Here is a 21,634-nt window from a genome sequence, read left to right as displayed (position 1 = left end):
TACATTTTAAACTCCAGAGGACAGGCAAGAGAATTAGTAAATATGCCATGTCACACCATTCTCATTTCTTCACAAAGGGTGCAATTTTATGGTCCCTTGAACCACTGGATCTTTCAGATCTCCCTCTGCACAGAGAGAGAGAGATATCTGCCCTCATCACCTCCTACCTGCAGCTATAGAAAGGTCCATAACTGGTGTTTTTTTCCAGCACTGCAACTCTGACATTGGAGAGGATACCTGGGGGTATACCAGCAGAGTCTGTGGATCCAGTTTAATATTTTTTATCCAAGCCAAAGTTCTATGTTTAGCATAATTCAGCTACCTTTTTTTACTGTTTAGTTATAGAATTACTATAGTTCCTAATAACGAGTTATCTGAGTGGTTTACACTACAGCAGCAACAAAGTATTTTTAAAAATGATAAAACCAAAGCATAACATCTAATACAGAGTAAAACCAACAAGTTTTAAACTCCAGGTTTAAAACTAGTAGTTTGGGGAACAACAGGACATCGTACTACAATTTAAAATAGAAATTTTAAGGCCAAAAAACTTGGGAGAATGAAAATGTGATATGGACATGTTCTGGCGTTACTTTTGATATTCAGTGTTGTGTGTATGTTTTCCTTTTTTAAAAAATGGCAATGTATTTTTTACAACCCCATCAGGCCCAAAGGGATATCATATTTGAACTCCGAAGAATTGCTTTCGATGCAGAGTCTGAACCGAACAACAGTGGCGGCAATGTTGAGAAACGCAAATCTATGTACACACGGGATTACAAAAAACTTGGGTTCATTGTGAGTATTCTCCCTTAATTCTTACAGTGGTCTAGTTTGCTTTAGAGCGGTGCAACCCCCCTTCACCTCAGACTGATTCAGGGCCTGGTTCAGATCAGCCACAACAACCTGGACCCAGCCTGACTGGCCCTGGTCCTGGATTGTTCAGGCTTAACAACACATGCCTAGCTGTTGGTTCCAAGATGGCGGCGCGTTCATATGCTGCGGCTCTGAGCTCCCAATACCTCACCTACTCATGCATAAAACTGGTAAACATCGGGCTCACAAGAAAAATAGAGATAACTAGAGAGTTTCAAAGGTCCCACTGTATACAAAACTACATAGTAAGACCTCCAGGATCTCTATGGATTGTTGACGGAAGGGGGAAGTGCCGAAAGAAGCGAAAGAGAAAAGAGCGAAAGCAAAAACGTGGTTGCAGAGCTTCGAAAAAGACCCACCAGACCAGCACTGCCAAGCGTCTTCCTGACCAACACCAGATCTCTCATCCACAAAATTGACGAACTACAGTTGCTGATGGCAGCAAACAAGCTTCTTTGTGAGAGCTGTGTGGTAATTATTACAGAAACTTGGCTACATTCAGCAGTACCGGATGCGGCAGTTGAGCTGATAAATCGAATAATTTATCGCTCTGATAAAAACAGTGATTCTGGTAAAGCTGCATACACAATGGTTGGTGCGTTAACAGCAAAGTAGCTTACAAGTATTGCTCCCCAGATCTAGAATTGATGGCAGTTACATGTCGGCCATTTTATTTGCCTAGAGAAGTAACTGTCATAATTATTATAGCTGTTTCTATTCCACCTGATGCTAATGTCAGTGCGGCACTTTCTAAGCTATATGACGTCATCTCCGAGCAGCAGCAAATCCACCCAGAGGGCGCCCTTGTTGTGGCAAGGGACTTCAATCAAGCCTGCCTAAAGATGGTTTTTCCTAAGTTAGAACAGTTTGTGAAATTTCCCACTAGAGGACAGAATATTCTAGATCTCACGTATTCCAATTTGAAACAGGCATACAGGGCAATCCCCTTCCCCCACTTAGGCTCATCCGACCATTCTTCAGTTTTTCTATGTCTGAAGTACATCCCTCTCAGGAGAATTCAGCCAGTTATAAAAACAGTTAGAATTTGGCCAGAGGGTGCTCTTAGCCAGCTCCAGGCTTGTTTTGAGAGCACTGATTGGAGCGTGTTTGAACATCAAGATCTGTATAGATACACAGATGCTATACTCTCCTGTATTAAAGTGTGCATCGATAATGTAACATCGCAGAGATGCATTAGATTCTATGGGAACAGTAAACCATGGATGACTGCTGAAGTAAGAGGGCTCCTGAAAATCCGGGATTCTGCCTTTAAGACAGGGAATATAGACATATACAGAGAGGCGAGAATAAATCTCAAAAAAGGCATTAAGGCAGCAAAACAACAGTATAAGCTTAAGGTGGAAAATTATTTAGCTGATAACATCATGAAACAAGTGTGGCAATGACTGCAGCACCTAACCAACTACAAGGGCAGTACAAGGAACATGGTTAAGACTGATGCCACAGAAACACCATTTACCTTCCTGCCAGAGTGGTACCTATTTATCTACTTGCACTTTGACGTGCTTTCAAACTGCTAGGTTGGCAGGAGCAGGGACTGAACAACAGGAGCTCACCCTGTCGCAGAGATTCGCACCGCCGACCTTCCGATCGGCAAGGCCTAGGCTCTGTGGTTTAGACCACAGCGCCACCTGCATCCCACTTCCCAGAGAGTAGGCCACTGAAATGGGAGGAGAAAATGCAGAGGCAGCTAGGAAATTTAGTTAAGCCATATGCTCTGTTTTGAATCGGTTGGTTATGGCCATATCCAGAACATAACTGGATATGAGTGTCTACAGTTACGAGCTGTCGTTAGTCCTTTGCTACCCAGTTCTAGCCAGCTATGTTAGTCTCAAGATACTGGATGTGGCCCATCCTGGGTTTGCCCCCAGCTGAGATCTTATGGCCCAGCACTCTGGGCACCTTTGTAGTGCAAGGGTATGGGACCTTCGGCTTGCATGCCTAATGAGCCCTGACAGGGGACCTTATTTGACCTGCAAGACCATTTTCCCCAAACCACGCCCAACTACCCTACCTCTGATGTCATGTGTGAGACGGGAAAAGGTGTGACTGCCATCACTTTGAAGTCCGTGGGCAAGTGATTTGTATGGAAGCCACTCGCAGATGGACTTAAAAGTGATGTCTCTTGGGTGCAGATTAGCTGATGAGTGCTGAGAGACATTGCCTTTGAATTCTGTTTGCAAGTTGTTGTTGTTGTTCAGTCGTGTCCGACTCTTTGTGTCCCCCTGGACCAGAGCATGCCAGGCCCTCCTGTCTTCCACTGACTCCCGCAGTTTGGTCAAACTCATGCTGGTAGCTTCGAGAACACTATCCAACCATCTCGTCCTCTGTCGTCCCCTTCTCCTTGTGCCCTCCATCTTTCCCAACATCAGGGTCTTTTCCGGGGAGTCTTCTCTTCTCATGAGGTGGCCAAAGTATTTGGAGCCTCAGCTTCAGGATCTGTCCTTCCAGTGAGCACTGAGGGCTGATTTCCTTAAGAATGGAGAAGTTGGATCTTCTTGCAGTCCATGGGACTCTCAAGATTCTCCTCCAGACCATAATTCAAAAGCATCAATTCTTTGGCGATCAGCCTTCTTTATAGTCCAACTCTCACTTCCATACATCACTACTGGGAAAACCATAGCTTTAACTATACGGACCTTTAACTATACGGCTGCAGTAGCAATGAACCAACTTGTTCCAGCAGAAATATCCTAGATTGCTAAAGCATTGCATTTCGTTTAGGTTTGCAATGATGAGGGCTGTCTTTCAGATTTGAAAACAGCTTCCACTTGCAGTCAAAATGCTTAGGAGGCTCTTTGCATGCTCCAGTGTCAAAATTAATAAAACAACAGATTCAAAATGTTGTCTATTTTCATTGAAAGAATGTTACTCGCTTTTAATGCACTGGAATGTGGCAGTTCTGCTTCTTTTACACTGAACATTTAGCCATCGCTGTTCAACTGTATCTACAGTAATAGGAAACCTCATGGAAAATATTCAAAGTGATTTGTAAGGAAGCCAGACTATTTGTATGGAGCAGATTAGTTGCAGTTAATTAAGCAGTAAATTGGGGACAGGCTTTAAAGAGGAGAATTTCAGCAAGATATGTGGGGCAGTCACTGTGCCTGGCAGGAGTCTTTAATCAGGAGCTGTATTCTGTATCCCCTGTCTAAAATCATTAATTTAAACAAGGTTTCTACAGCCCCTCAAGCCCTCTATTTTGGACATCTGGTGTGACTAATAACAGGTGTTCACTGAAAAATGTTGAGATTTCCTGGCCAGAACAGTAGAAATAAACTAGTGGTTTATGAATATGAGCAAATCAGCTCTTCATTATTGATCAATTAATAGTCTACAAAAGATTATGACCTTTGATAATTTGAATATCAGATTATCAGAATAGGAATGTGAGGGTTTAAAAAGTCAAACAAAGCAGTAATTCAGTACCAGTGAATTTGCTGAGGGCTGCACCTTGGTGCTTCATATTGCAGATCTGGCTAGTAGGAAGGAGGAACATTTGACAGCTGACATGTGATGAGTGTGTGCACCTTCAGAGTAGGTGAATTATAGAGCTAAGCCAGTGGTTGGAAATTGGCCCCTCCTGCAATTGGGGTCTTCACCAGAGGGGGTATTTCAGACCCTTCCCCTAAGATGAGATGTGCATATCTTATCACAGAGAAGATTTGAATGTTCCTGTTTCGACATTGTAAATACACGTAGCCAGCTGAAAGCAGATATTACATTACAGTATAGCTAGCTGCTGGTGGGTTTTCATTTTTGTTTTAATTGCCTGACGCTATGTTTCATAGAATCATAAAATCTTAGAATTATAGAGTTGGAAGAGACCCCGGGATCATCTAGTTCAACCCCCGGCAATGCAGGAAGCTCAGCTAAAGCATCCATGACAGATGGCCACCCAAGCTCTGTGTTTTGTTGAATGGCTTAGTACAATAGTCTTTATTTTTCAGTATTGGATCCATGCTGAAAAATGTTATTTCAGTGCTTGAAAATACATACACACTCACTTATGATCCTAAAGATATGAGATCATGGAGTTTAAAAGAAAACAGTAGGAAGAAAGGTGCATGTTCTTTTGTTAACTGAGTGGTGTGTTTAAGTTTATGAGTTTCAAAATGGTGTTTAATAAATTGAGGAGGATCTGATTCTCCAGACATCTGGCAATGCATGGCTCTCTCACTGCCTCTGTTTAGGAAGGCAGTTAGGACTTTTCTCCTTACTCAGGCTTTCAAGGCCTCCCAGGAATACTGTGCTTGTAGAGAGTAGGATATATAATGAATAAAAAGAGCAGAGATGATGTAAGAATTTCGTAGAACTTCTTGTAGTGCAGATCCCTTGCTCAGTGCATTTAAAACATGAAACTTACGTCAGAATGCTGAGCTTGACTGCACGATCTCTTCTGAGCTGGCTGGTTTCCTATGGTAAACTTCAAAGTAAATTAGAATAAATTTTAGCTAGTCTCCATGGCGACAAACTCAAATGTAGCAGGGTACAGAACTATTTGGAGAACTGCCCACTCTGTGACCGTATGTAATTGCCTTCCCCTCCAGATGTTTTGGACTCCATTTCCCAGCTGGCATGAGTTGAAGGGAGCGGCAGTCCAAGAATTCTTGAGAGCGCCGGGTTGGGGAAGGCTGACATATGAGCTGCTCTGAATTCCTCAGAGGAAGAGCAGGGTATAAAGGAAATAAATAAAAGGGGGAAAGTTTTTGGTGGCAGGTGGGGAAGTCTGAAAACAGGACACAGCGCCTATGCTCAGGGGTTTTGACATTTCACATGACATAATAATCCTTGGTTTGCAGGGGCCGGGGAGGAGATTTCCAGCAGTAGCCAGTAAGATATCTCTCTGCAGCCCTCTGAGGCTTCGTTTTTAGCCGCGGGGCTGGGGCGGGGGAAGCCTGAGCTTCCCCCGACCCCAGCCCCCAGAACAGGCTGCTATCCGCAAGCCTTCAGAGCCCGGTGGGAACTCCCGCCGGGCTCCGAAGGCTTGCGGATAGCTGCCTGAAGCCCGGGGAGCACAGCGGGAGTTGGCGCTGCGCTCCCCGGGCTTCAGGCTGCAGGCTGCTATCCGCAAGCTTTCAGAGCGCGGGGGGAACTCAGAAGGCTTGCGGATAGCTGCCTAAAGCCTGGAGAGCGAGAGGGGTCGGTGTGCACCGACCCCTCTCGCTCTCCTGGCTTCAGCGAAAGCATGCATTCGCTCCATAGTATGCACACACATTTCCCCTTCATTTTTGGAGGGGAAAAAGTGCGTCCTATAGAACGAAAAATACGGTAAATCAAATGGCTGCAAAGATGGGGAGGCTTATTGGTGGTGGCAAGTTAAAATTATTTTAAGGGTTGTTTTTTTTTTTAAACAAACAAACTACCCCATCTATAAGGCCAACTCCCTCACCAAGAATCTTAAAATTTCACCTACCCCTTCCCAATTTCGGGCAACATTTCCTCCCTCCCCTCCAGAAATGGCTGAATTAATTTAGCTGAAACATTTTGACTGACGTGCGTGAAAACTAAGCATTTGGTTTATTCTTAGTATGTGCCTCTAGAGGTCAGCATCTCCCCAGCAGAGCTTAAGGAGGTCTGCATGCTGTTGGCGACATAGCAGTTGATAAGACTGCAAATAACCCCTGGTGGTCAAGCCTGTTGTTCACTGCAAATAGCCGCTCCTGCGTAGAATGCCACAGAGTCTCACGGTGGTAGTTGTCTGATGTGCAAAATACCTTTATATACAATGAAATGGCATGTAATGAGAGTCTTCCTGTGTTCTGCATAGGAAGCCCAAAACAGCTGGTGGAATTTCGGACACCTCTTAGTCTCTCTCTTGCCTGATTCTTTTTTCTCCCTTGTGAGGCATTTTAGTTAAAAGTACTAAATCAATCTCCTGTCTCCAGCATCTTCCATCAAGGTGCCTTTTCCACCTGACAAATGCATTTGCTGTGGGTTCTTCACTGAATTGTGACCCCCGAGGTACAGTCTGTGCTGGCATCACATTTGATAAACTGAGCTTGGCTAGAGAAACATACCTGATGAGAGGGGAAGCAAGGAGATAAGCAGCTTATCTGCAGGGTTAAATTTGGGAAATGGGTCCTTTTTTCTCACTGGAAACATGGGTAGCATCAGTGGGTAGCCTCAGCAAGCACCAGCTGCAACAGATGTGCTAGTGATGGCCTTTCTTGGGCGGGGATAGCTTGGCCCCAGTGATTCACGCATTGGTCACAACAAGAGGTGATTATTATCTTGCACAATATTTACATATTTATACCTTATTTTAAAGGGACGTGGGTGGCGCTGTGGGTTAAAGCACAGAGCCTAGGACTTGCCTATCAGAAGGTTGGCGGTTCAAATCCCCGTGATGGGGCGAGCTCCCGTTGCTTGGTCCCTGCTCCTGCCAACCTAGCAGTTTGAAAGCACATCAAAGTGCAAGTAGATAAATAGGTACCGCTCCGGTGGGAAGGTAAACGGCGTTTCCGTGAGCTGCTCTGGTTCGCCAGAAGCGGCTTAGTCATGCTGGCCACATGACCCGGAAGCTGTACGCCGGCTCCCTCGGCCAATAAAGCGAGATGAGCGCTGCAACCCCAGAGTCGGCCACGACTGGACCTAATGGTCAGGGGTCCCTTTACCTTTACCTTATTTTAAGCCTTACTGTATCTTGCCCTCCTCCACATTTTACAATTGCAGCAACCTTGTGAATGTTGGTAATGCTGAGAGAGTGTCACTGGCCCAATAGCGCTTAGTGAGTTTTGCTCCTGAGACATTTAAGCCTGGGTCTTTGTGGTCTCACTCCATCAGTCTAACCTTTGTACCATATTATCAATTTAATCTCCCAGATATATGTTAGCGGTAATGAGCTTAATCCTCTGCTGTTCAAGAAGTGACATTTAAAGGTCTAAGAATTATGTGAAATGTTGCCAGGTCATTGCACTTAAGCATTAATAGAAGGGCTGCTGGCACATGAGTGATGGAGACAGAACGGCCACCTTCACTGTCGACAGGTGTTGCTGAGTTGTGTGTTTCCTAGGCTGGGACATGAACTACTGCCCAAGTTCTTTCCCAAGAAATGATGAAACCTGTCTAAACTAAGCAAATTGGTGTGTGTGAGAGGCAAGGAGTTTTTTGTTTTTTGCTTACCCCCATCCGTCAATGGAATCAGCCAGATATTGCACACATTCTTTGCTTTCATGCAAATCTCCATGGTCTTAACAGCTAGAAACTTGTTTATATTTTTGTATTCTGCGTCCAACAGGAAATTCCTGAAAAATTGCAGGATACACACAGGCCAAAGTTTAGTGATAAGAACCTTTTTGAAACATTAAAAAAGAGGTTTGTTTTGAGGGGTGTAGTCTACTCTGAGTTTTCTTATCTCTTCTGAAAGTTGTCAGGGAATTATTTCTGTGGAGCCACTTTTACCAGTCTGCTGTCTGCAATTCTGAATCTGTCTTGCGGGTAATGACGGCCCTTCAATATGATTTACTGGTACTGCATCAAGTTTTGCAGAGTTCATTTTTGAGCCCCGTCATTGTGGGAAGAGTGGTTTGCCGCCTAAACAGCCCTGTTGGCCGTATCCAGTAATCACATTCAGCAGCTTATGTCAAAACCACTGCTCTCTGCCTCTTCCGAGCAGCATTGTGGAGCCTGCCAAATTTGCTTGGCAGACGACACTGAACAAATAACAGTGTGCGACGCAAATTGTTAAAATAAACAAACCCCCCTTTTAGCTCGCCAGTTATTTCCTTGCTAGATTTGAACCTGGCAAAGGGGAATGGATTGCTTCATTTTACAGCCTCCCTGTAATTTCCCTTTGGCTGGGAAGATACGCTCCGTCCCTCCATGAGCTGATGGCATTAGATTTGGAGATGCTGTCGACCTGTTGCACTATCAAAGTCTTGATTGCATTTGGAACAATAACTCAGAGCAGTAGTTCTTTTTTTTTAAGGGGCAGTGAAGAGCCTGGATCTGATTAGTTTATTTTTAAAACTAGATTTTTTTTTAGCATGGTCCAGCTAGAGTTAAAGAACTCTTAAAGCGCAATTCGATGCAGGTCTGTTCAAGTCAGCCCCACTGAATTCAGTGCGAGTGACTTCCAGGTGTATGTGTATAGCATTGTAGTCTAAATCTCCAATGATTCCAGTGGGAGAATTAAGCACACACCTAACCTAAAATTGCATGCCATGCTCTCATTTACCAACTGCTTGACTATTTAGAGGCCATTTTGATGTTGAAGTCCAGCAAAATCTGGAAAGGCATATGTTCCCCACTGCTGACTGATAGCTAGAATCTATAAAATTAATTTGGAACAATATTTTATCTGGGTGCTATTTTCATGTAACTAACCATACTTGAGGATGTGTAAATATCTTTAACTGTAAGGTCTGCTGATCTCTTCTTACATGCAGTGATTTTCTTAAGGCTAACAGGGAAGCTTTGTGGCTGGACTTGAATCTCAATCCAGGTTTTTCAGGTTGAAATCTAAAACTCGGCTCAAGGTTCCATAGAGGCTACCACCAAAAGTTTAAAAGTAATGGATAGGCAGTGAAGGAAAGCAGGCAACTTTTCATTCTATATCAGCCGGTGGTTTATAGAATAGGCACTCCTTGTTCATGGGGCAGATGCTCTTGGTTTCAGATGAAATAATTGTATATAGCAGAACAGGCAATGTAGGAAAGCAAAATATCATCTGAAGGTGATGCTATACAAATTAAACAATGAAACCACAATTCAAGTGGTTGGCCCTGGTCAGTGACTAGTTTTAAAGGAAGGTTGTTACAAAGAGCTGCATGTTTCTTGCTTTCCAAATTAGGCTGGGGGTAGATTCCAGCGATAGAGCTGTGTGTTCCTGTGCATAACGCTTGCCTTAAAGTTGGCAGGGCAGAAAGCAATAGTTTTCCTTCAGCTGCCATTTTCTCATCCCAGATATATGTTGAACTTGGTTGAAATATACTCGGAGTCAAGAGTGGATTTCATTTTCTTTATTCAGCTCATAGTGGTGAGGAGGAATGGAAGTTCCCCCAGAATGTCTGCTTTATATACATTATTTACACAGTGGGCCCCATGTGATTGGCTAATTCCGGGATTCACCTGTAGGCCAATCAGGTTGCGGATTCACTTCCACCTGGAGCTGGATTGGGTGGCTCCTGTGCACCAATCAGACTGCTGCATTCTGGACCCTATTGTTCAAGGACCTATCAGACTGCTGCATTCTGAATTCTATTGTTCTAGGACCAATCAGACGGCTGCCTTTTGGATCCTATTCAACTCAGTTCATAACATTGGTAAATTGAACACTTTCAAAAGATACCCCTGTGACTCCCAAAACAGCCATGTTGACCGCTTAAGGAATACAGGGGCCTAGGCAAGCTATTTCACACAAGACCAAGGGTGGCAGGATGGGGGGCTGGTGTAAGAGCTATTTCAGCACACCCACCCCACCCCTCCTTTGGCCTCCTCGTTCTGTAGTCCACCCACCTTCCCACAGGCACTATTGTCATTCTCTGGATCATCAGTTGAATGGCTTTGCTGGTGGGATTTTTCACCTATTCTACCCCAGTGTGGTGGGTATGATGGAATGACAGGGAAGCGTAAATATATTAGTTACCCACATTAGCAGGTAAGTGCTGAAGTCATGAGGCAGCTAAGTTAAGTTTCGGTGAGCACCCTTACGCATCTTTAAAGGCAAAGGGTTCATTCCTGAGGCTTGCCTTCAGGGCTGTGGGACTCACAAGCATTTGTTCACCTTTGTGGCCAACCTATAGCACCTGCGTGGAGTTGCAGGCTCCAGGATGGAGTGGAACAGGCTGGCCTCCCCACTCACCTTGAGAGCATGGTGCTGAAGGCAAGAGGTACAGGGGAAGCGGGCTGGTATTAGTTAGATCCTACCTTGGTTCCCCTGTGGAGCTACGTTTGGGGGCTAAATAAGTAGATGCGGCCCAATTCCCCAAAGGTTGGAGTCCTGCCTCCTGTGTGCTCATAAACAATTTATTCAGCTCGGTTGGTAGACACTTAACACAGTCATGGGTTCGATCCCCACGTTGGGCAAAAGATGTTAGCATTGCAAACTACTCTCCTGGTGCTTTCCACTTCGATGATTTGATTCTATTTCATTTACAGTGGTACCTCTGGTTACAAACTTAATTTGTTCCGAGCTCCGTTCTTAACCTGAAACTGTTCTTAACCTGAAGTACCACTTTAGCTAATGGGGCCTCCTGCTGCCACTGTGCCACCACTGCACAATTTCTGTTCTCCTCCTGAGGTAAAGTTCTTAACCCAAGGTACTACTTCCAGGTTAGCGGAGTCTGAAACCAATTGTTTGTAACCCAAGGTGTTTGTAACCCAAGTCTTTTGTGAGCTAGTCAGGTAGGTTTGAACAACTGAGATGGATGGGACGTTGTAGTATTGAGCCACTGGAAATGTGCAATGCAGAGTTCTTTTAATATGTTGTGCAGCATGTGGCCTTGCAGATCATACCATTCTCCTATCTTCTCTCTCTCTCTCTCTCTCTCTCTCTCTCTCTCTCTCCCTCTCTCTCTCCCTCCCTCCCCCCCCCCCACTTTAGTGGAGGAATGTTTTATATAGATCGTCATAATAAATCCCTCCCTTTATGTAAGGGAGAGATCTGTGTTACGAGCACCGAACACAAAGTGTTTGCACATAGAGTGAGTTTCCAGACCTGCTTAGGGCAAACACATGGAGAGAGAAGGTGTTGTGAACTTTGAGTCTTTGCTACCGAAGCCTAACCCTTGCTGGTTAACACAACTAGCTGGAAAATGGGACCTATTGTACCAACAGCAGTGCTGTTCTACCCTTGGGACATAGTTTCTGTTCGTGCATAGCATTTAAACTTGGTTGCTTGGTGTCAAAATCTTAACAGCTGCTGCCTGTGTCTCCTAGGCAGCTGGTAACATTCAAATGGCTGATTTGTTTTGAGAGGCTGACTTCTCTCTCTGGATTTTTGTTTGACCGTGACACAATTTGACTTGTTCTTCTATGCACAAAGCAATGCACCGTGGGCTCGCTTGGACAGAGACATTTTCAGAAATGCCACCTAAACCCTAGATTTCAAACTCTTCTGCATAGACCAGGAGATCTACTAGTCATTTTGGGATCTGGTTTCTCGATCAGGAATAGCTGCCATGGATTTGTGCCAGTTATTCTGCCTTTGGAAGCCAGGCCTATTCAGCTATGATAACTTGAGATATATGAAAACATACCTTGTGTTTCTTTCAAGACATCAGGGCACTGTCCGTGAGCTTGGTCACGTCGAGCTTCCAGTGTCTTCTAGGGGTTACGCTTGTGGGTTAGAATCCCTCTATGGCAAAGATACAGTTCTCTGCTAACCAAAGTAGGATCCCAGTCTCCAATGTTCACCTGGTTTGGCTCCCCAGAAATAGCTTTGTTTAAAAGAACTGGCCATGCCAAAGCAGCTTAGTCCAGGCTGCCTGGCCCTGCTTACTTATGTGTACGTAAGCCAGGTGTGAAAGGTACTAGATGCTGAAAAATTCAAAGGAGAGAAGAACACAAACCAGGGGTGGGGAGCCTGTGGCTATCCAGGTGATATTGAACTGGATTGGCTAATGGTTAGGGATGATGGGAGTTGTAGTTGGAGCACCAAATGTTATATTCTGGATTATGTATGTTTTAATAGATTATGTCTGAATAGGATGAGAGTGTTGGAGATACGTGCAAATGTGTATGTGAATCCGGTCTTGGGTGTTTGATTTTCGTTGTTGTGTATACTGTGTATATATGGACAATGACAATAAATTTATCTAATCTAATCTTATCTAATCTAAATTTTTTATATTCTGTTGGAAGCTGCCCAGAGTGGCTGGGAAACTCAGTGAGATGAGTGGGGTATAAGCATCATCATCATCATCATCATCATCATCATCATCATCACTACTACTACCAAACCTGACATAAATTATCCTCCATCTCTCTTCATGCCTACAGTGATGCATTGCCAAAGGAAGGTCCATAATCTTCCTTCATCCTTACTGTGCAAATCTTCAACTTTCAATGGCATCCAACCCCTACAGCCGTTCATAGTGAAATATACTAGTAAAATATATCCATAAAATGTGCCACATATTTGTGAATGATTTGCTGTGTGTAGCTGGCCTTTGAACAGAATTTTCATCATGGGCGAGAGGGAGACTCTTTGAAAGCTTGAAGGGAAAGGGAAAGGGAAAGGGAAAGGAAGAGAGCATTTGGGTTTGCAGAATGGTTCATGACTATATTAATATTTTAGTGTCACAAAATAACAGGAAGAATATTGAATATTTTCTAAGCAACGGTCCGGAAGTAATGCCATTTTAATACTGTCTTTGTACTTACATAGAATTTCATGTCAGCAGTTCTGAAATAGCTGTAGTATTGTGGTTCTACATTTAAAACCAATTTATCTTATGCAGCATTAGCTTATAGTTGAAATCTTGAAGCACTGAAGAGGAAGTATTGTTTCAGATCCTCTCGCTTTAATTACTTTAGCTAAATGATCATAGGAGTTCATAGATCTACTTTTAAAATAAAACTTTAGATTTGTGGACATTTCTTAAATTGGAAATCGGTATATGCAGATGCCTGATTTTCAGCATGTCATTTGTGTGTGTGTTTAGTAGTTCTCTAGGTAAAATTGTAGTTAAAGAAAGTAACTATCAGGTAAAACTTACCACATTCACCAGTGTCATGAGTTTTAAGTGTAATTTTATCTGACCCAGTACTGCCTATTTTTATCAGGTCCTGGACCCACATCCTGGACAGGCCTGCTGACTTTTGGCACTTGTATACAAGGCTGGATAGGGGGTGTATCCATGACCGGGTCCTTCAATCCTGGCACATTTATGGCTCATTACTGATTCAAAGTGTTCTTGCATCCCAGTTGGCTTTGCCCATCAGAACGACGTTTGATTTGAAGCCAGTGCTTGATGAGGTCTTAGTTCCTATTAAAGGTATTGCAAAATTCAATTCATTCAACCCATTCAACCAATGCTGTATTAAAAAGCCACCAAACATTTGTCAAATTCTTTTTTTTTATAAAATATTTATTAAGATTTTACAAAGAGACACATAGTTACATACAACAAAAGAAAAAAGAAAGAAACAAACATAGCCAAAAAATGCAAAATAGATACACAAAAAGATAAACAAAAAAAAAAACAAAACATCAAAAAAGATAATAAAAAGCATAAAAAAGAAAAAATCCAATTTTTAACTTTATACTTATTTAACTCTGTTTCTTGACTTCCTCGCACCTCCCTTTTTTGTGTTCCCATTTGCCCAGTCAAATTCAGCAAATCCTTACCCTTTTTCAAATCTCATTGTTAATTATATAATTCAGCCTATTAAGTCTTCGATCTTTCTTCTCTTTTTAGATCGTTCTTACCTATTCCTTATGACTTAATCACTTATACCATATTGTTTAAATTCGACATAATATAACTCTAGTTTTTCACCATTTTTAATTCATTTTTACATACTCTTTCTAACTTTGTCACTAATGCCATATTATTTTTATATCCAACATCATTTTAACACTCATAAATTTTGCAGTGTTTCTGCAAGTAGTCTTTGAACTTCTTCCAGTCCTCTTCCACCGACTCTTCTCCCAGGTCTCAGATTCTGCCAGTCATTTCTGCCATCTCCATATAGTCTATTACTTGCCTCTGCCATTCTTCCCGGGTGGGTAAATCTTGTGTCTTCCAATGCTTTGCGATGAGTATTCTTGCTGCTGTTGTTGCATACATAAAAAATGTTCTGTCTTTCTTTGGCACCAATTGGCCGACCATGCCCAAGAGAAAGGGCTCTGGTTTCTTAGGGAAGGTATATTTAAATACCTTTTTCAGTTCATTATAGATCATTTCCCAGAAAGCCTTAATCTTTGGGCACGTCCACCAAAGGTGAAAGAATGTACCTTCAATCTCTTTACATTTCCAACATTTATTATCGGGCAAATGATAAATTTTTGCAAGCTTGACTGGTGTCATGTACCACCTGTAAATCATTTTCATAATACTCTCTCTTAGGGCATTACATGCCGTAAATTTCATACCGGTGGTCCACAACTGTTCCCAGTCAGCAAACATAATGTTATGACCAATGTCTTGTGCCCATTTAATCATAGCTGATTTAACCGTTTCATCCTGTGTATTCCATTCTAACAGCAAGTTATACATTCTTGATAGTATCTTAGTTTTAGGTTCTAACAGTTCTGTTTCCAATTTTGATTTTTCAACCTGGAAGCCCATTTTTTTGTCCAAATTATAGGCCTCTCTTATTTGATGACAATGCAACCAGTCTCGCACTTTGTCTTTTAGTTTCTCAAAACTCTGCAATTTCAATTTGTCTCCTTCTTGTTCTAATATCTCCCAATATTTCGGCCATTTGGCCTCCATATGGAGTCTTTTCAAAGCCTTTGCTTCCATAGGTGACAACCACCTTGGGGTCTTATTTTCCAATAAATCTTTGTATCTTATCCAGACATTAAACAATGCTTTCCTGACAATATGGTTTTTAAATGCTTTATGCGCTTTAACCTTGTTGTACCACAGATATGCATGCCACCCAAAAACATTACTAAAACCTTCTAAATCCAAAATGTCAGTGTTCTCAAGAAGCAGCCAGTCTTTCAACCAGCAGAATGCTGCTGATTCGTAGTAAAGTTTAAAGTCTGGCAGGGCAAACCCACCTCTTTCCTTTGCGTCAGTTAATATTTTGAATTTTATTCTGAGCTTTTTGCCCTGCCAGACAAATCTAGAGATATCTCTCTGCCACTTCTTGAAACAATCCATCTTGTCCACAATCTGCAATGTTTAAAACAAAAATAACATTTTTGGCAATACATTCATCTTTATAGCTGCAATTCGACCCAACAAGGAAAGCTTCGATTTTGACCATATTTCTAAATCTTTTTTTACTTCTGACCAGCATTTCTCATAATTATCTTTAAATAGGTTCAAATTTTTTGCTGTCATGTTAATCCCCAGATATTTCACTTTCTTGACCACAATCAACCCTGTCTCATTCTGAAACCTTTCTTTTTCAGTTGATGTTAAATTTTTCTCTAAAACCTTAGTTTTTGACTTGTTCAATTTAAATCCTGCCACATGACCAAACTCTTGAATCAGTTCTAATACCATTTTCGTGCTAGACTCTGGCTCCTGTAATGTCAAAACCAAATCATCTGCAAAAGCTTTCAGTTTATATTGTTTAGCTCCGACCTGGATACCTTCAATCAAGCGGTCCCTTCTAATCATGTTCAGCAAAATCTCCAGGACTGAAATAAAAAGTAGTGGGGAGACAGGGCAGCCCTGCCGTGTTCCTTTTTCTATATTAAATTCTTCTGTCACCACATTGTTAACTATCAATTTAGCCTTTTGTTCTGAATAAATTGCACTTATACCATTTTCAAAACTTTGTCCCACCCCCATTCCCTGAATATTTTTCTTCATAAAATTCCAAGAAATGTTGTCAAAGGCCTTCTCCGCATCAATAAAAATTAAAACTGCTTTTGTATCAATATTCTCTTGTAGTTTCTCCAAAATGTTAATTATATTTATTGTATTATCAGACAAATGTCTACCTGGGAGAAAGCCAGCTTGGTCCTTATGTATCTCTTCAACTAATACCTTTTTTAATCTGTTAGCCAATATGTTAGCAAATTTTTTATAATCCACATTTAATAGTGATATGGGGCGGTAATTCTTGAGTTGTGTCTTTTCAGACTCAGTTTTCGGTATAAGCGTAATAAAAGCTTCTTTCCACGACTCAGGCACCTTCTTCCCCTCCATAATTTCATTACAAACCTCCTTTAGCAGTTGAATTAAATAGTCTTTCAAAGTTCTATAATACTTGGAGGTTAGCCCATCCGGCCCTGGAGATTTGCCCAATTGCATGTTCTGAATGGCACCTTCAATCTCTTGTTCTGTAATTCTCTGATTCAACATTATCTTATTTTCTTGAGAGATTTTTTGTAATCCATTAGATCTTAAAAATTGGTCAATATCAGTCTCTTTCTGAGGCCCTTGTGTATAAAGTTGTTTAAAATATCTCTGGAAGCACCTTCTAATCTCCACTGGATTCTGAATATCCTTTCCTTCTATCTCTAGATTTGTAATAGTGTTTAGCTTCTGTCTTTTTTTCAACTGCCAGGCTAGCAGTTTCCCACATTTATTAGCCGATTCAAATGTCTTTTGCCTCATCTGTTTAATTTTCCATTCCACTTCTTGATTCAATTTCATATATTGTACTTGATATAACTTAATTTCTCTCAGAATCTCTTGCGATTTTGGTTTCAATCTTAGTTTCTTCTCACCTTCTTTTATTTTCTCCAAATTTTTTTCTTTTTTTTTCATTTTGAGTCCTCTTTTTTACTGCATTCTGTTGGATAAGAAACCCTCTCATAACCGCTTTGCCTGCATCCCAGATTACTCTTTTTTCCACCGTGGTTCTCAGATTTACTTCAAAATAATCTCTCAGTGTCTTTTGGGCCTTCTTAATAATCTCTTGGTCCCTTAATAAGGTGTCATTCATCTTCCATCTAAAGGAACCGGTTGGTATCAGTTTCATTTCCATCTTTACACAAACATTTGTCAAATTCAAAGCACCAGCAGCAATTTGGGAAGGGCCCCCCCCAGTGTGAGCAGTGGGTAGAGAGGCAAACGGCAGTGGAGAAGAAGTGCCCTTTTTGGGATGTCGCGATCGCATTTTGCGTTCAGTTGTGAGGCTCAGTGCATCACATGTAACTGCGGTGCTGAACCTTATATCTTTTTTTCTGAGACTTTGATGATCTTTGGAATTTAGTCCTTAAGCAGCAACTGCATGAATACAAAAGGAAAAAGGCTACTAGGTCAGAAAGTGCTCTCATTCCAAAAATCATAATCAGCATGAACGAAAATATCCAATGTGTTCCCTTTCCTGCAAAATCTTTGCTTCTCTTCATAACAAAATTTGGACAACTAACTAGATCAGGGGTTGTCAACCTGGTCCCTCCTGCCCACTAGTGGGCGTTTCAGGATTCTGCATGGGCAGTAGGTGGGTTATACGGCACAGGCTGAACTCTCCTTCCATCAAGCACTGGTGGGAGGTAAGGAAATTTTACCATCAAGAAAGATGCATTAGTGGGCGGTAGGTATAAAAAGGTTGACTACCCCTGAACTAGATAAAAAAAGGTAAAGGTAAAGTACCCCTGGGCAGTTAAGTCCAGTCAAAGGAGACTATGAGGTGCAGCACTCATCTCGCTTTTCAGGCCAAGGGAGCCGGCGTTTGTCCACAGACAGCTTTCCGGGTCATGTGGCCAGCATGACTAAACCGCTTCTGGCGCAACGGATAACTGTGACGGAAGCCAGAGCGCATGGAAACACCGTTTACCTTCCTGCTAGAAGCCTTAATTTGTTGCACTAATCAAAGTGTTGCCATCCAGATATTGTTGGTCTCCAACTCCCATCTGTTCCAGCAAGCGTGGCCAATGATCAGTAGTCATGGGTGTTGCAGTTCAACAACAGCTGAACAACTGTCCAAAAGGCATTCAAAAACATAATTAAAAATTGGCTAGGAAATCAAAGTCCAATGTCTTGTGTATATTTCATGTAATGCTTTAGTTTTTAGCGGTTTCTTTTAATGAGAATTAGGATCTACACATCAAGTATATTGGAACACAGATAACTTTACGGCATAGTACAGCATACAACAGAGATTTGTCTAATGCTGTACAAGTTTCTTTGTTGTTGTTTAGTTGTTTAGTCGTGTCCGACTCTTCGTGACCCCCTGGACCAGAGCACACCAGGCACTCCTGTCTTCCACTGCCTCCCGCAGTTTGGTCAGACTCATGTTTGTGGCTTCGAGAACACCATCCAACCATCTCGTCCTCTGTCGTCCCCTTCTCCTTCTGCCCTCAATCTTTCCCAACATCAGGGTCTTTTCCAGAGAGTCTTCTCTTCTCATGAGGTGGCCAAAGTATTGGAGCCTCAGCTTCACAATCTGTCCTTCCAGTGAGCACTCAGGGCTGATTTCCTTAAGAATGGACATGTTTGATCTTCTTGCAGTCCATGGGACTCTCAAGAGTCTCCTCCAGCACCATAATTCAAAAGCATCAATTCTTAAGCCATCAGCCTTCTTTATGGTCCAGCTCTCACTTCCATACATCACCACTGGGAAAACCATGGCTTTAACTATACGGACCTTTGTTGGCAAGGTGATGTCTCTGCTTTTTAATATGTTGTCTAGGTTTGCCATCGCCTTTCTCCCAAGGAGCAGAGTTTCTTACTCTGATATTTTCCCAGAGTTTCTTACTCTGATATTTTCCCTGGCTCCTTTTGAATGAAGTACAGTACCTAGCACATGATTGGCACACAACAGTGTTTCATAGTAGCTGTACATAGTTGGAAAACAGTCTGAGTATTGCACTATTGTGTGTTGCCAATGAGAAACAGCAACTTCTTTGGTGCCTTTGCAAAGCAGATGGTAATGATATAAAGTAGCTTAGGAGAGGAAATGAAGGCTGCTTTCTCCAGCTGTGACTACAAGAGAATATTAGGTAGGTGGAATGTAATTTCCCAAACTGGAATCTGTCCAGGGAAACTCTAATCTGCCAAAAACATGCCATGAGCTGCTTAATGACCACAAGTAATCACAGTTTTGGATTTACATTTCATCAAAGTGATGGCATCTTAGGCAGCACAGTGTTCACTTAAGCTGTCCAAAGTTCACAGAGGTTTTTTCAATCTTCATGTAGCTCCAGTTGCTATGCGTTTTTCACATACAGAAAGATGGCAGTGAAATATAGTTGACTATGAAATGCATAAATAGATCTTGGCTTCTTTAGACATAGAAATCAAGATCCGCAGTTGTGTGCCCATCTACATGCTCACTAGACTCCCGTTGATTTCAGAGGGAATTAATTAACGTAACTAGGTGCAGGATTTCAACACAACTATTTATTCATCTCAATATTTATAGGCTGCCTTTCAGAGAGTAACCTTCAGATGGCTTATTATATCATATAAAATCCATCAAACCTATTAAAACTAGAAATCTCAGTTGTTTTCTAGATGGTAAATATATTACACCATCTCCCAGCTGAAATTAAACAGAAGCTTGGGACTGGAAATACTAAATACCCAACTTCTAGCTGAGGTCAGTCTTCAAGGCGGTTCTTGAAGTCAAGAACCCGTTTATGCTGACAGGCAGCTGTTTAATTTTTGTTTTGATTCGCTGGTTACCTTAATGTTTATCTTATTTTTATTCTATGTTGTAACATTGTAAACCACCCTGATATTGCATGATACAATCGTATACAAATAACTTCTATTCCTCTATACATAAAAATGTAAGGTTGTCGTCATGCTGCCTGCATTGGAAGATTTATAGTGCTGCATCACAATCCTGGATTTGCATGAAGTCAGGGCAGGAGGAGCTAAAGAGAAGGCAGGTTGCACAACAGCAGTAACCCTGGCATGGGGGAGAGAAGGGAGAGAGACTGAGCCGGGGGCGGCAGAATGGTGGTGTAAAACAATGGGAGAGGTTTGAGTAAAGTAGGTATGGATGACTACTGAGCGTAAAATATGGCCATTTTAATCAATGACAGTTTGAATAAAGCAGAGGTGGAGGGACATTGGGGAGGAAGTAGCAGTTTCAAACAGCTGCAGATGTTTGAGTAAAGTGATATAGAATATTTGAGTGCTCTGATGCTTTTCCTCTCTCGCATGAGGCAGCTAGGTCGATGTGTCTATGTTCAGAAATCGTGGTATAGGACATTTCTCTGCTCCCACCAAATATACCTAACTGCTGCTAGCCAAGGGAGCTGGGAATTTCATTATGTTGTGATGTTAGGACACAGGTTAATTGCCCTAGACCAGGGGTGGCCAACTTCCAAGTGACTGTGATCTACTCGCAGATCTACTCGAAGGATCACTGCGGGGAAAACAACCTTGGTTTGTAAACTCCGTCTTCCATTCTCCAACAATGGAGAGGGGCGAGGTGCCGGGGCCAGAAGGGGGCCAGCAATCGACCGTGATCGACCAAAACCTCGCAGGGATCGACCAGTAGATCGTGATCGACCTGTTGGACATCCCTTCTCTAGACAGTTACACCCAGGTGCTGGTGGCTGTAGCTGCTGCACATTTCATGTAAGATGTAATTCTGCCCTTTGATTTACCAACCTACTGTCAGCTTGAGTCCAAATATTATAGTTCAGTAGGTATTCTAATGGATTCGCTAATTTCTGGTTATTAGTCATCTCTCTCTATTTTTATGTAGCCCTCTTAGAGGTTTTTACAATTAAGTTCCATTAAATAAAATAACTGTATTTGTTTATTGCTCATCTTTCATCTTTCTCTGCCCCACCTCTGCTTTCCCCTTATGTTGAATAAGCGTCCTACTTTTTAGCTCTCGGAATAGTTTTGAATTGTAAAGGGGAGCTCTTGGTTATCTACCCAAATGTGATTTGTCTACTGATAATTTCACCCCAAAGGTTTGGGGGCATAGAAATTGGTAGGCTGGAGGTACTACACATTAGTATGAGGGTTCTGGAACCCCACCTCATCTGGAGAAAGTCCCATAGTTCCCTCCCTCTGATTGACACAAACACACACACAAACACACATGGTGTAATGAGCATGGAAAGATGCATTGGTGTTAAAAGCCATATTATGTGTTGGGGGTCAACTGTCCTTGCATAAGAAGAGGAAACCAATTGATGCTTGTTCCATCTGTGAAGCACTTCATTTTTATATTTTATAACTTAACAAGA

The 21,634-nt window shown here is 42.1% G+C and overlaps 1 protein-coding gene across 3 annotated transcripts in view; it reads left to right on the top strand.

Annotated features, from left to right (window-relative positions):
- ELMO1 (engulfment and cell motility 1) overlaps window positions 1-21,634 on the top strand; it is a 291,965-nt gene that overhangs the window by 121,886 nt on the left and 148,445 nt on the right. For all 3 annotated transcript variants that reach the window (XM_079947572.1, XM_079947570.1, XM_079947571.1), the window contains one exon: window positions 667-798. In XM_079947572.1, coding sequence (XP_079803698.1) covers window positions 667-798 — 132 coding nt within the window. The remainder of the gene's footprint in view (window positions 1-666; window positions 799-21,634) is intronic.

This window comes from Podarcis cretensis (assembly GCF_951804945.1).
Source record: "Podarcis cretensis genome assembly, chromosome: 12".
NCBI lineage: Eukaryota > Metazoa > Chordata > Lepidosauria > Squamata > Lacertidae > Podarcis > Podarcis cretensis.
This window is presented reverse-complemented; position numbering and strand designations above follow the sequence as displayed.